A 14181-nucleotide genomic window follows, 5' to 3' on the forward strand; every position below is an offset into this window, starting at 1 on the left:
AAAATGTAACATGTTTGTGCTGACTGCAAAGGAAGTGGTAATAGAAATTACATTTTCCATATATGTTTGATTGGATCGTAGAGAAATTCTTTTCTTATCTATTATTCTCGCTTTTGTTGATGCATGTGTACTGTTTGATGAAATACCACAGAGGAATAATGTCATGTGGAACACCATAATTTTGGGGTATTGGAGAAATGGTGATATGTATAAAGCAATTGATGCAACAGTTATGTTAGCATCTGCTCCCGACGTTGAATCTGGTGCAGGTGAATGAATTGATGCAACAGTTATGTTAGCATCTGCGGTAAGTTCACTATTGTTAACTCTCAAAGTAGGATTTATTGCGAAAGTTTGTTCACTAATTTTACTGCTATTTTATGTGATAGAAAATTTGATATATTAGGCAAATAGCTACGGGAGCGAGTGGTGAAATAGTATATGGATTAGGCAGGCAGCTGGCTGTTTTGTGCATTCAGCCAAAGTTTGAGCAGGTAGCCACATTAAATGGTCTTACTTTTTTACAGTTCTGGAATATTGATTGATACAATATCAACTTCGAATCACATTGATACTCCAAGGCTATTGCATCCGTATTTATTGTTAATGAGTTTGAAACGGGGAGAATAAAAGATGGTTGAGATGTCAACCGGATGTACAACAGTTGTGGATGATCAAGGTAACCACAAAGTGTAATTAAGGTAAGCAAAGGATGAATGCCTTGGAATTCAGGTACTGTGTAATAGTTTTGATTTTTGAGTATTTCTATGATCTAAGTTTGTTAAATGATTGGCATATAATGAATCTAATTCCATAGGATACCACAAAGTCTCCACCTTATGAGGTAAAAACAATGAAGCAGGCCACAAAGATAAGTATAGTCGTGACGACGTTATTTTACATGCTTTCCGGCAGTATGGGCACCAGGAAACTTACTCACTGAATTTGGTTTCTATAATCCATATTGCCTCATTAATATTGCTAATGCCACTATCCTAATTCATCCCATGGGAGCATATGAAGTTTACGTGCAAGCCTTATTTGCTTTCGTCGAGAAAATCATGGTAAAAATATGGCCTAAAATAAACAAGGAATACATACTTACACTTCCCGGTTTTCGTCCTTACATTCTAAACTTATTTATATTAATTTGGAGGGCTATATTTGTGATCACAACAACAGTTGTATCAATATAGATTTTTAATCGGAATATTTCCAGAAAATTCATACTAATATGTATTGTTCTTTTCACAGATTAGGGCAGAGTTTGTTGGAACATTCATACTGATCTATGCAGCAACAACAGGACAAATAGTGAACAACAAATACAATGGAGCATAAACACTTATGGGAAATGCAGCTTGTGCTGTTTTAACAGTCATGTTAATTATTCTCTCAATTGGTCATATCTCAGGTGCACATCTTAATCCATCACTCACCATTACAATTTCCAGCGTTTCGCCATCTCAATCCATCATTCATATTCATTTGATTTATATGTCGAATTAGCTGAATGCTTGGAAAGAGATGGTTTCAAATCCATTCTTGATGTTGTTGGTGCATATTGCAAATGAAGTTGATCGTCATTTGAGTTTCTTGGTGTAAGGAAGCATAATATCATTATAGGTGTAGCAGTGTTCCTTTTTGGGCAATGCCAAATTTGCATTATTTTAGCTTACTTTTTTTTCTCACTTTTCCCTTATTTACTGCTGTCTACCTTAAATGGGTTTGGCCATGTGTTTTGTTTGAATTGTAAGAGCTAAGGTTATTTTTTTATGCAATTCAGGCAATTTTTGTTTTAGTGTGGTGATGATTGTTTGGCACTAAAAGGCATCGGATATGCAACGATCATTATCAGCATCATCAACATCTTTAAAGAGTTCGATGCATTGGAGGTGTCTGCAGGGAACCATTAAGATAACTGGAAGCACGCGTACACCGGCATTATTGCAGCATTGGGTGGCATTGCGGTACTTTTAGAAGCTTACACATGGATCATTGAGATTGAAGCTGCACATTAGGATATGAGATTGAAGCTTCACATGGAGCTCTATGTAACTCTAGGTGGAATTCTTGTGAGGGATTTCTCCCCTTCAGGTAAATAAGTTGCACCAGTTTTCCTTTTATCTTCTTAAGTTACACCAAACCCGTTTACATTATCATAATCTGTTTAGATAGGTGACTTTATTTGAATACCTCCAACTTTATCATGTTTGATATCTTAGGTGTGGCTTTAGACAAAAAATAATTCGGTTTATTTCGTGAAATAACTTTTATCTGTCATGAGGGGCCACACCACATACTTTTTACGTCTTCTATAACTCATGTTTTGTTTGTGCTAATACTCTACTTTAAATGTTTGTAAGGAGTGATTGTGATAAGGAAATCAATGTGTGTGTACATAACTATCTGTTATATCTTGGAAATGAATGTACCAACAGGGTGCCTTGATTGAAGGTGCAAAGGGGAAAACAACAGCGGAAGACCAGTCTCAAAGTGGTCTTGGGTTTTGGTCTGGTATCAGCACCAATGTGAATCCCTCTAATGCCGGTCTTTCTCTTTACTTAGGGGCTGGATTTGAGAGGGTGATGCATGAATGTCGATGTCACTTCTTTGGCTTATTTTGTAATTTATCATAGTTCTATTGCCTGATTTTCACTTCTTATTTTATGCCTCTGGATTCCATATTAAAGTTATGATCATTTGAAGCAATGCCTCTGAACTAACAACAATGATCACTGGCTTCTCACGAATTTTTTCTTGCTGAAAATGTATTAAATCCAGATAAATTTTAGGGAAGTTTTGAAGGCATACATCATGTTGCCACAGAAGGTTGGTTTCTTCTCTAAATATTGATGGCACTATTATTTCATACTAGGTTAAGAATTGCTGCCTATATGGTCACATAATACAAAGATTTATTTAAAACAGTTTCTGTGTTGAATCAGATTTATCACCTCAAGAAAGACCGTGTTGTCAAGTAAAAGCCGTAAGAATAATAACATTCCGTGCGAAATTCGCAAACACCGGGACTTGGAGCAGGCTTCTGCTATAGCAGAGAAAGAATCGGCATCATGTGGTTCCTTGAGATACAAAATTCAGAACAGACCATGGAGTTACATTCTTTAATGCATTTACCTGAATACTCTTAGCTCAGTTGTTAGAAACAATCTCAACATCGCCATGGAAAGGTGCAAAATCATAAGGATAAGCTCGGTTATCAGTCAGGTTTGCGTCAAGGCTTTTGTTACGTTTGGTATAACTAACAATCAAGGTGATACTTTCATTTGTCTTAGGCTATGTTTTATTGAGGTGGAATGAAGTTTGTACTGATCTGTACATATAAACTGCAGTTCACTTCCCAAATATTTGAAAAGAAGTTTCTACTGATCTGTACATATAAACTGCAGTTTACTAATTTTTTTATGCTTATTTTGTTTGATCACAGGGCATTGATTATTTGAATTATGGTAATCGTTTCAATCCTCTTATGTTTCGTATACGGAATTTGATTCCTCTGTATGTTCCCATTTATTACCATCATATGAATATCTAATATATTTAGACTTGGCTTATCATATTAGAAATGTATTTTCAGTCCTTTTCTTTATCAGTAGTCGGTTATGCCCAACTATTGGTGATGCAGCGGTTAAATCATTTAATAGTGTTGACACAAACTCCCATTTTATGAATGGAGCACTCATGGACTCAAATGTTTCATCATTTGGATTTTTGGGGCAGATTCCTATTGACTCAGATATTTAATCAATTTGATTTTTGGGGCATATTTCTAGAAACTTCAGTGTTCTAGATCTGACTGCTGATCTTCTTCAGAGTTCTGGTATGTTTTCTTTCCAATTCGTAAAGAGTCATTGCTGCATCTGTTTCAGTTTGATTGCATACTTTTCTCCTTTCATGAACGAGTGTGTTTAATGATGAGTAGATTGCAACTATTGAAAACAACATAAATAATAAGGCACAGTTTGCTTTAAGGCCAAAAAATCTCTTGAAACCTCTATTATTTTCCCATTGTATTGATACAAAACATGAAATTATTTTGGCCAAACACGTACTGATACTATTTGGTTATCTTGCTTGCAGATTGAACATCACCCCTAAAATGAAGTGTCTGTAAATAGAAGTTTAGAAGTTTGACAGACTATGAAATTCCAACTCTTCGGTTAACGCGTGTATATGAATTCACTAACCATAATCTGCAATGAAGGGAAATTAAATTTGAAAGGGTTTATATGTACTTAAAGAATCAAGCAATTCATTCACATACCAGTTGAGTCGCCTGCCACTGTGGAGGATAACCAACTGCCATCTTCATGGCCTTCTAAGAGTTGGAGGTAACATTACATCCATGTCTTAGAATTTGGTTTTAAGGGCCTAGCTCATGCCTATCAAACACACTTGTGAGGTGATACAAGATTACTGAAATTGTTTTACATTTTTAGTTTCACTTGAAAGTTACTCCTATACTATCTTCCATTGCAATTCAGGAAACAAGACTACAAGGGTTTTCAACACTACCGTCATGTAAACAAGTCGACACATTGATTGTCTTACAAATCACAATCTTTGTGTTCCAGGCCAACAGATTGTGCTTCCTTCTGCTAAGGTGGCTACTACAGTCCTGATAAGGTGAGTTTTTCAGATTTTGCATCCATCGAGCGTACACAATTAAGTGCTTTATATTTTTCTGATGACATATTGTATATGACTTTTGACCTTCAGGCACTATGATTATGTTGATGAATTTCCATGAGGTACTTGAAGTTCAGGTTACAAAAAGTGAGATCAAATGATTTTCATGGAGACAGATGGAGGAATTGAAAACTTTGATCCAAGTGATTCCAATTTGGCCCGCTGGAATTCTTGGAGTGCATGTGATCTAATTGAACCTGATGGAAATCCCATTGTCGAGAGGTTTAATGGCTTACATTTTTTGTAAGCAGAAAATCTCAATTATTGTTTTATGGAAATTAGAAAAACAGTTATGTCAAATAACTCGGTGGTTTTCAAGGTTTTGTTGCATCTGATTAGGTGATTAATCTAATTAATATTCATCTGAATCAATTAAAGTGGTGGAAACTAAAAAAGAAAACCTTGGCTTCACACCTACGTCTCCTAGAGAAAACACATATGAGATGCTTGGTATGTCATGACATGATATCAGATAATTCCTTACTATATAATTAGTTAAACATGGATGATTAATTAGTTAAAAACTTAAGAACCATTTAGAATAATAATGAGAGCTCAGAGGATACCATGGAAGACAATGTACTTAATTAAAGGGATTTTTATATTCCAAGAAAGTGGTGGTTTAATGTGGCAAACCCATGAAGCTATGTGGATTGAGAATTGAGAATACTGTTAATTTAAAATAGTTATATTATTATTCATGATTTTCCTATTTTTTTCTTTTAAATCATAAACTTATTTTATAAGCAAGACAAATTATTGAAACGAAATCGAAAAAATAAAAAAACATCGATCATTTTCTTAAATTTCTATATAATTAAATAATTTACTTTTGATTTTTTAATTTTCTCTTATATTTTGTCTTTCATTTCTCTTAGAATCTTTTATTAAAATTTTATTAATATTAAATATTTCTCGTATCAATCGGTGTAACACACCAGTACCTGTGCGAACGCACGGGTAACACATCAGTGTCGTGCGAACGTACGGGTAACACACCAGTATCGTACGAACGCACGGGTAACCATGACAAAGTTCACTCAAACACACGAATTTAATATATGAAAAGTTAAAATATATATTATTGATGTAAAACAGTTTTAGTAAAAACAAATTTATTAATAATGTCAAAATATGTCCTTTCTTTATATTTAATAGAAAGACATATATTTAATTTAAATATTTAATTTAAATATGTCTTTCTCATATTTCAATATAATATATATATATATATATATATATATATATATATATATATATATATATATATATATGTATATATGTATATATATATGTATATATATATATATATGTATATATATATATATGTATATGTATATATATATATATATATATATATATATATATATATATATATATATATATATATATATATATATATATATATATATATATATATATATATATATATATATATATATATATATATATATATATATATTACCATTGGATTAAAAATATGAGTTTAAAGGTAGTGCACTGACAGTGTAAACAAACTTTACACATACATCCAATCAAAATCCTTACATTTGCCATGTCATATTAATTTTTTTAAATTAAAATTATGTTTTAATTGGATGCATGGTTGTGATTGATTGACAGTGTAAAAATATTTTACACTGTCAGTGCATATCCCTTTTTCTCTAAAAATATAGTCCAAATTATATATATTACCATATATTTAACATTTTTTCAACTAATTCTGATTTTAGATATTCATTACTCTAATTTATATTAACATTTTTTCAATATAATATATATATATATATATATATATATATATATATATATATATATATATATATATATATATATATGTTTCAACTAATTCTGATTTTAGATATTCACTTCTCTAATTTATTAAACTTTATAAACCATTCTATTATTACAACTCTATTAAACTTTTTTTTTTTTATCAATTTAATAGTTTTGTCTAAACAATATAACTTTTATATTTTAATTTTATATAAATTTTTTTCTTCGATTTTTTACTTAATACTATATGTATTTGATAAACTCGGTCCAACCCACACCAGAACCCGTGCGAACGTATAGGATTACATAATATGCGCCACATAGGATTACATAATATTCACATAGAATATTCTGTATCTGTTAAGTACAAACTGAATCTTTCTTCCAGTTCTGCAGGCGCGATGTCATGAGTTGATGTCATGACATTCCATCGTAATTTTTTTAGCTTTTATTTTTTATTATATTTTTTATCTTTTATTATTCACATAATTTATATTAAAATTTTTTATTGATCTAAATGTTTTTACGGGTACCAGACATTTTTCTATATATTTAATTAATTTTTTTTACGGGTACCCAACATTTTTCTATACATTCAATTATTATTTTTTCACGGGTACCTGACACTTTTCTATACATTTAATTATTATTTTTTCACGGGTACCAGACATATTTCCATACATTCAATTATTATTTTTTAACGGGTACCAGACATTTTTCTATTAAAAAATATACATCTAAAACAAATGCGCGTCTCATACCAGAACCCGTGCGGACGCACGGGTTTGTTACCAGTTGATAATTGATAATGGATCGGAATTAATACTAGATAATAGAGGTTTGATTTGATACCAATTAGGGATGTCAATGGGGCGGGGCGGGGACGGGGGATACATTCCCATCACAATCCCCGCCCTCGAATCTATTCCCCATCCCCGCTTCGGATCCCCGCTACGGGGAGATTTTGTCCCCCGTCCCCATCCCCACGGATCCCCGCGGGTCCCCACGGGTCCCCACGGATCCCCAAGGTTTATAAACATGATTTTTTATTTTTTATTTTAAACCAAATTAATAGTAAAAAGCTTCAAAAACTAACCACAAGAAATTTAAAAATTATTCCTTTATGATAAATATATTGTTTTAACAATATTTAATCTATAATATTGAATGTCATTACCACCAAAATTTCAAACTAAAAAAATTGAAATAATCATTTAGATCTCACTCTTTTACTAACAATACATATATATTTTAAATTTGTGTATAAAATTAATTATATGAAATGACAAATAAACTTACATAATAATTTAAAATTATATATTAATCAAGGACATTGTGCTATTTTAGGCGGGGCGGGGACTCCACGGGGCGGAGGATATTTACGCCACCCCCATCCCCGAAGTGCCTTCGGGGAGACTTTGTTCCCCAACCCCGTCCCCGTGGGAGAAAATTTCCCCGTCTTTGGAGCCCCAAACGGGGAATCCCCATGGGGATCCCCGCTAACGGAGGCAAGTTGACATCCCTAATACCAATCAATTCATACATAATCTAAAAGTAAAAAATGAAAAGAAAAAAAAAAGGTAAAATTCAGTATCTGATCTGAACAGCTGAATATCGATGGGATCTAACAAACAAATCTTTTATTACTATGTCTTATCAAATAAACAAATCCTTTAAAATTACGTACCCAAACACACTAGTACACTACCACGACGGTCCAACTACTCCAATTCATCATTCGGCAAAACGCTGCTATCTCCTCCGAAACTCAAAACACTGCTTTCTGTCATCACAGGTTGAACACTCTGCCCGGTGCTTCCCCCTTACTTCAATTCTACCAACAATTATCTTAAATTTTCCATTTTCTTTTTGTTCCAGATATCAATTCCAGTTCAAAAATGTCTGTTGCAAATCCTATAAGAAAGTTGATTAAATGCGTTATTATTGATTTGGATGGCACCTTGCTCAACACAGATGGCATAGTTTGCAACGTTTTGAAGGTTTCGTTAGGAAAATATGGTAAAGAGTGGGATGGAAGAGAAACCCTTAAAATTGTGGGGAAGACGCCTTTTGAAGCTGCTTCTGCTGTTGTTGAGGATTATGGACTTCCTTGCTCGCCAATTCAATTTATTTCCGAGATTTCGCCGCTATTCTCTGATCAGTAATAACTCTCCATTTTGTCTTTATCTTTTTTGTTGGATGTTATTCTGTTACATTGTTTTCTAATTTTTAAGGGGATTATAGACTCTTCCATTGTGTGTTATGTTTCATATTGGTATGTTAATGTTCCTTCACACACAGAAACTTGGATTGAACTTGTTGCATTTCAAAGTAATGAGGGAATTTTGCTTGATTCTCATGTTAGGTGGTGTAATATTAAAGCACTTGCTGGTGCCAATCGGTTGATTAAACATTTGAAAAGCAATGGAGTTCCAATGGTCTTAGCATCAAACTCTCCAAGGGAAAGCATTGATGCCAAAATATCCTTTCACGACGGTATGGATTTATTTCAGAAACCTTAGTCTTTTTGCATTCCATTTGTCATTCTTGTGATATTCAAAGTATGAGCTAGTTTCTTAGGTTATATTCTTTCCATGCAGGATGGAAAGATTCTTTCTCTGTCATAATTGGGGGAGACGAAGTTCGAGCAGGGAAACCTTCCCCTGACATGTGAGATGCAAAAAATGTTTTGTTTATCCTTGATTACCGAGGGTTACTTGTCTACTATACTAGTAAGATAATTTTCTTATGAAAACTTCAAATTGTGATTTATTGCATCAGATTCTTTGAAGCTGCTAGGAGGTTACACATAGAGCCTTCCAGCTGTCTTGTGATTGAAGACTCTTTGTGAGTGTCCTTCTCTTCTAACTTTGTTTGATTTATGTACCAGATTCAAGCCTTCTTTGATGGTTAAAAGTAAGGACCATTCAAGGACAGATAAACATGTTTGTTGTATTCTTGCATTCTTTTAAAAAGTAAAACCTGGTTCTTGTCGAAACTTTCTTTTGACTGTTGTACATAATCCAAAACCTGCAAAATAGCTTTATTAGTCAGATATTTAGGCATTCTACCTGTTACTTCGAAGTTCTTAAACACCAAGTTGGGAAAAAAAAATGGTTCACAAATTTCACAGTTGGTAATGCCCACGCTTAGACCAGTATTGTGGTTCACATGAAATACTATCAGTTTCAGGCCTTATAGTTTCTCATTCTAGCCACTAAATTGATCATAAACTTTTAATTAATACTACTGGAAATAATTTCTAAGAGAATAAATAATGGTGCCTTGTAGACAGGAAAGAAAATATTCCATTAAGTCAACGTTTGAAAACACCAATCAGAATTTCAAGCCAAAGTTTTTAATATGTGCTTGGAAGCAAACATGTCACTGAGGATAACTGGCGGTTTCACATCTGGATGACCTTACCAATGGTTCAAGGTTTTGTGTTTTGAACTAGGCTACACTAGTAATTTTAAACATGTTATAACTAAGTTACTAACTCAATAGTCAGATGGTAGATAAATTAACAATGTTTCAACTGCTTGATCCCCCTTGGTTTATAATTTTAGAAAATATAACTTTCTGTGGAAAGAAATGTGTACTATCAAGAAAAATAGAGCTGAGAGCAAAACCTCAATAATGAGAGGTTCCATCTGATTTAGTAGGTGATATCCCTGCGAGAGAAATAATTTCCGGATATAACATAAGTGCACTACTACATATGGAAAAGAGTCATGTATGTTAATGTCATGTACCTGTTGAGCCATACACAACACTTTATTCCTTGATCCAATTGTAAGGAGTGCTTAGGATTCAAATTAGAAACAAAAATACATTTCAGATCTGGGGTATCTGGAAGGTAAAGATCATCATAATGAAATTTCGGAAGTGCTTAATCTAGTTGTTCCTTTACTTATAACCAAGTGTCTCAAGCTATTTGGGCAATAAGAAACCTTAATCAATGAGTTATTAATGGATTTACCTTAAATTCAAAGGATTTTGGATTGCACTGTAAGTACCTGGGAACATTCTATGGTTGTTGAGCTCTAGTATAACTATAACCCTGACCAAACAACATAATTGCCTATCATGTATTTATTTTAGAGGTTTGGCCTATAATTTTTCATTGTCGCCCTTAAATGTCATTGATCAATTTGTAAGAAATTGTGTGTATGGGCTTGCTCATATCACGCTCACTAGATTGATCTATATTACTTCATAAATTGATCTATCTTAAAAAAGAATGAGTTAAACTATTTTGTTTACTCTTTTCCATATGCTTATATGCTCCTGGATTGATTGATTGATTGATTATTTAGGAGTTTCTTGCTGCACAAATTAGTTATCTATTCCATTGTAGGAGAACTGAATATGGTAATTTCGTTTTATGTAAGATACCACATTATGTTAAATACAGTTGAAAAAACTTGTCCAATACCTAGAGTTGTACAATAACAACTCGAGAGAGGAAGGGCAGCGTCATACTTCTTTATCATTACGTAAATAGATCCACTAGAAAATCACCTGGAGCTAGGCCATACTATAAAGTATGACACTTAAACATTCCACAGGCTTAATGTATAAGAACAAACACAGCCAGGTATAAATATGAAAAAGAACCTAAAAGTATACCTTAACTTCGTTGATGTCAACATTGACAATTTGTAGTAACCGGTCATCAATCATGTGTTCTACCTAAGAAGTCATATTAGTATAGTCAGCATAGCAATATCAATTGGAACAATATGCCCATTTAACTTAAAACTTAAACCTTCTGTTGAAAGTTTTATCCTATCATTCATTACACTTCAAAAAATAAACTTCTTTAAAATTGTTGATTTTTCCCTTTATCATAGTTGCCCCATATATTTTTTTCTAAAAATTATCTACTTGGCTACTTCAGACCTGGTGTTACTGCCGGTAAGACTGCTGAAATGGAGGTGGTTGCTGTACCATCACTCCCGAAACAGTCTCATCTCTTTACTGCAGCAGATGAGGTGATAAATTCCCTACTTGATTTGCAACTTGAAAAGTGGGGTCTACCACCATTTACCGATTGTAAATCCTGAATACCTTAAGATAATGTTGTGTTTGTGCATTTCCTTTATTGGCATGACATTTTCATTTGAACTAGTATTATAAATTTATTGCAGGGGTAGAGGGAACTTTGCCTGTAGATCCTTGGTATATTGGTGGTCCTGTCATCAAGGGATTTGGCCGTGGGTCGAAAGTACTCGGGATTCCTACAGGTTCGTTTTCAATTTTCACCGTTTTCTTGTGCTATATGGCATGAAGCTGAAACATAGAGGAGCCAAAAGATGGGTAATTCAAAATGATGCAATGAGGTTTATCGCAATTATATTTAGTGATTGCTTGTTTTATTAGAAGCTTGAGATTCTGATTTTGAAATTTCCACCTGACTGTGAGGATTATGCCATCTTAAACAATTTTAAGCCTATTTGCATAATAAGACTTTGTTTGGGAGTTTAGGAAGGGAAGGGAGGGATTTGAGAAAAATGAAGGACAAAGTGGAAAAAATTGAAGGTTTTGGGAGGAGAGGACTTTATGGAGTTTATTTTTCTTTCTAATATTGGGAATTCAAAAATTGTATAGGAGGGCTTTGATAAATTATCATAATTCAATCTATCTTGTTATAATTCTCTATATATATTAATCACATGCATTCATTTATCATTATATACAAAACATTATTTCAAAATAGTTATAAGATTTATCTATTTTTTCTCAACTCTTCCCCCTTCCCTCCATACTCTCAAATATAGTCTAAGAGTATCGGTGTACTATTTTTTCAGCTAATTTGTCAACAAAGGACTATTCAGATCTCCTTTCAGAGCATCCTGCTGGAGTTTATTTTGGTTGGGCTGGATTATCAGCAAGAGGTATTTTTAAAATGGTGATGAGCATTGGTTGGAATCCATATTTCAGCAACAAAGAAAAGACTATAGTAAGTTGTTTATTTTAAACCTCCGCTATAACTATTTACCTCAGAATTTTCACATGCTATATGTTTTTTCCTTTAGGAACCATGGTTGCTTCATGAATTCACCGAGGATTTCTATGGGGAAGAGCTGCGGCTGGTTATAGTTGGTTACATACGTCCTGAGGTATAGCTGCCTACAACATTTCTGCGTCATGCTTGTCTTGTCTTGCTCTTCATCTTTTGAATTTCTCTAAAATTGGGCACTGTGCATTGCAGGAAAATTTTCCATCTCTTGAAAGCTTGATTGCCAAGATTCATGAAGATCGCAGAGTTGCTGAGAGAGCTCTTGATCTTCCCATGTATTCAAGTCATAAGAATGATTCATATTTGAGAAGCTCATAGTACTTATTTTATTAGCTTCTTAGGAAGAAACCTCTGCATTTGTACTAGTGCCAAAAACAGTTTGGTTGTATTATTTCTTGTGATTCTCAATCACCACTCACCATAACACAAATTGATTTGTAACATACATAAATTATCATGAAAAACCACTATTTCGCTTGCAATATTTGTCGTCCCTATTGGGTAATTAGATCTATTACATCAATGCAGCAGAGAGATTGAAACAAGATCTATTGAAGACTAATAGTTAGTTAATTGTTAGATATTAGTTTGTTACTTAGTTTACAAGCAATGTTATGCTATGTTAAAGTGTACAATAAGTAGAGTATGCATTTGTAACTATGTATAAACTCTCTGTATTGATAATTATTAATCAAAAGAAGAGTTTCTATCACTCTTATTTTATTTCCACAATATCCTTAATTGAACCCTTAGCTATTTCTTGTTCCCTAATATGAAATATATTCATGTTCCTCCGAATGAACTAGCTGTATTATTATCCTTTCTATCTTAAAACTGTAATTTCATGCTACATAATCCAAATCCTTCAATATCCCATCGAAGTGATTTTCATGATGATTATATTTGGTTCTACATTTGACATACATTAAAAAAAAATTGGTTTTGATATGTTTGATTGCTTTAATATAATATTGATTAGGCTTTAGACTTTCTAATTTTTTAAGGAAAGAATTAATTTTAAATTGAAATTAGAATTTCAAGTTTTTGAGTTTTAATAGGATTATTAGGATTTAATGCAATTGAATGCAAATATAAATTATTTTATTTTCATTTCATTTTTAAAAATAAATTTTATAAAATAAATTTATTTAAATTCAATTTTTATCACTAGAGAATAAAACATGTACTTTATTATTTTCATGTATTAGAAAAGGGTTTTTGATAAAGTTAATTGTGAGTTCTTCGCAACTTGCTTGTTGGACTTTGGATTTCCTCGGCACACTATTTAGCTAACTATGCACTTTATCACCTTATTTTTATCTATTCTTGAAATGAAAATAAACTGTTTCAAGCTTTCCCGTGGTCTTTGATTAGGGGTATCTTATCGACTTAGCACTTCATCTGCATGGAGAAACTTCCTATTGCCATCATTGATGATTGTTTATATGAGATGTAATTTTGGGCGCCTAAGAATCAACACGCGAATAAAATAAATGTAACAAAGGTGATGATGTTGCGTTGGATGCGTGGTAAGACTAGACATGATAAGATTAGAAACAATAATATTAGAGAGAATGTTTGGATAACACCTATAATAAAAAAAATGGTAGAGAATAGATTTGTGGTTTGAGCATGTATAAAGAAGACATGTAAATACTGTGGTAAAGAGA

The 14181-nt window shown here is 32.8% G+C and overlaps 1 protein-coding gene and 1 long non-coding RNA gene across 3 annotated transcripts; both read left to right on the forward strand.

Annotated features, from left to right (window-relative positions):
• Window positions 1-4120: 4120 nt before the first annotated feature.
• LOC131607508 (uncharacterized) lies at window positions 4121-4906 on the forward strand. Of its 2 annotated transcripts, none has more exons than XR_009285323.1 (3): window positions 4121-4423; window positions 4506-4647; window positions 4741-4906. It is a non-coding gene; the product is annotated as an uncharacterized LOC131607508 (long non-coding RNA). The 2 variants fall into 2 exon arrangements; XR_009285324.1 differs by having other exon boundaries at window positions 4121-4352.
• Window positions 4907-8125: 3219 nt separating this feature from the next.
• On the forward strand, window positions 8126-13223 carry LOC131602735 (bifunctional riboflavin kinase/FMN phosphatase). Its single transcript, XM_058874909.1, has 10 exons — window positions 8126-8281; window positions 8365-8647; window positions 8852-8982; window positions 9087-9156; window positions 9268-9333; window positions 11390-11544; window positions 11640-11735; window positions 12300-12451; window positions 12528-12611; window positions 12704-13223. The coding sequence occupies exons 2-10, from the start codon at window positions 8385-8387 to the stop codon at window positions 12827-12829; spliced, it is 1143 nt and encodes a 380-aa protein (XP_058730892.1). The 5' UTR covers window positions 8126-8281; window positions 8365-8384; the 3' UTR covers window positions 12830-13223.
• The last annotated feature ends 958 nt before the right edge of the window (window positions 13224-14181 follow it).

Source organism: Vicia villosa, linkage group LG5 (assembly GCF_029867415.1).
Source record: "Vicia villosa cultivar HV-30 ecotype Madison, WI linkage group LG5, Vvil1.0, whole genome shotgun sequence".
NCBI classification, from domain to species: Eukaryota; Viridiplantae; Streptophyta; class Magnoliopsida; order Fabales; family Fabaceae; genus Vicia; species Vicia villosa.

What these genes read in the sequence shown, in the direction of transcription:
- LOC131602735 (XM_058874909.1), top strand. Translation starts at nt 8,385, where the DNA reads ATGTCTGTTGCAAATCCTATAAGAAAGTTGATTAAATGCGTTATTATT. An exon ending in CTTGTGATTGAAGACTCTTT is followed by an intron (nt 9,334 to 11,389) that starts GTGAGTGTCCTT and finishes TGGCTACTTCAG; the next exon opens with ACCTGGTGTTACTGCCGGTA. An exon ending in GCAACAAAGAAAAGACTATA is followed by an intron (nt 12,452 to 12,527) that starts GTAAGTTGTTTA and finishes TTTTTCCTTTAG; the next exon opens with GAACCATGGTTGCTTCATGA.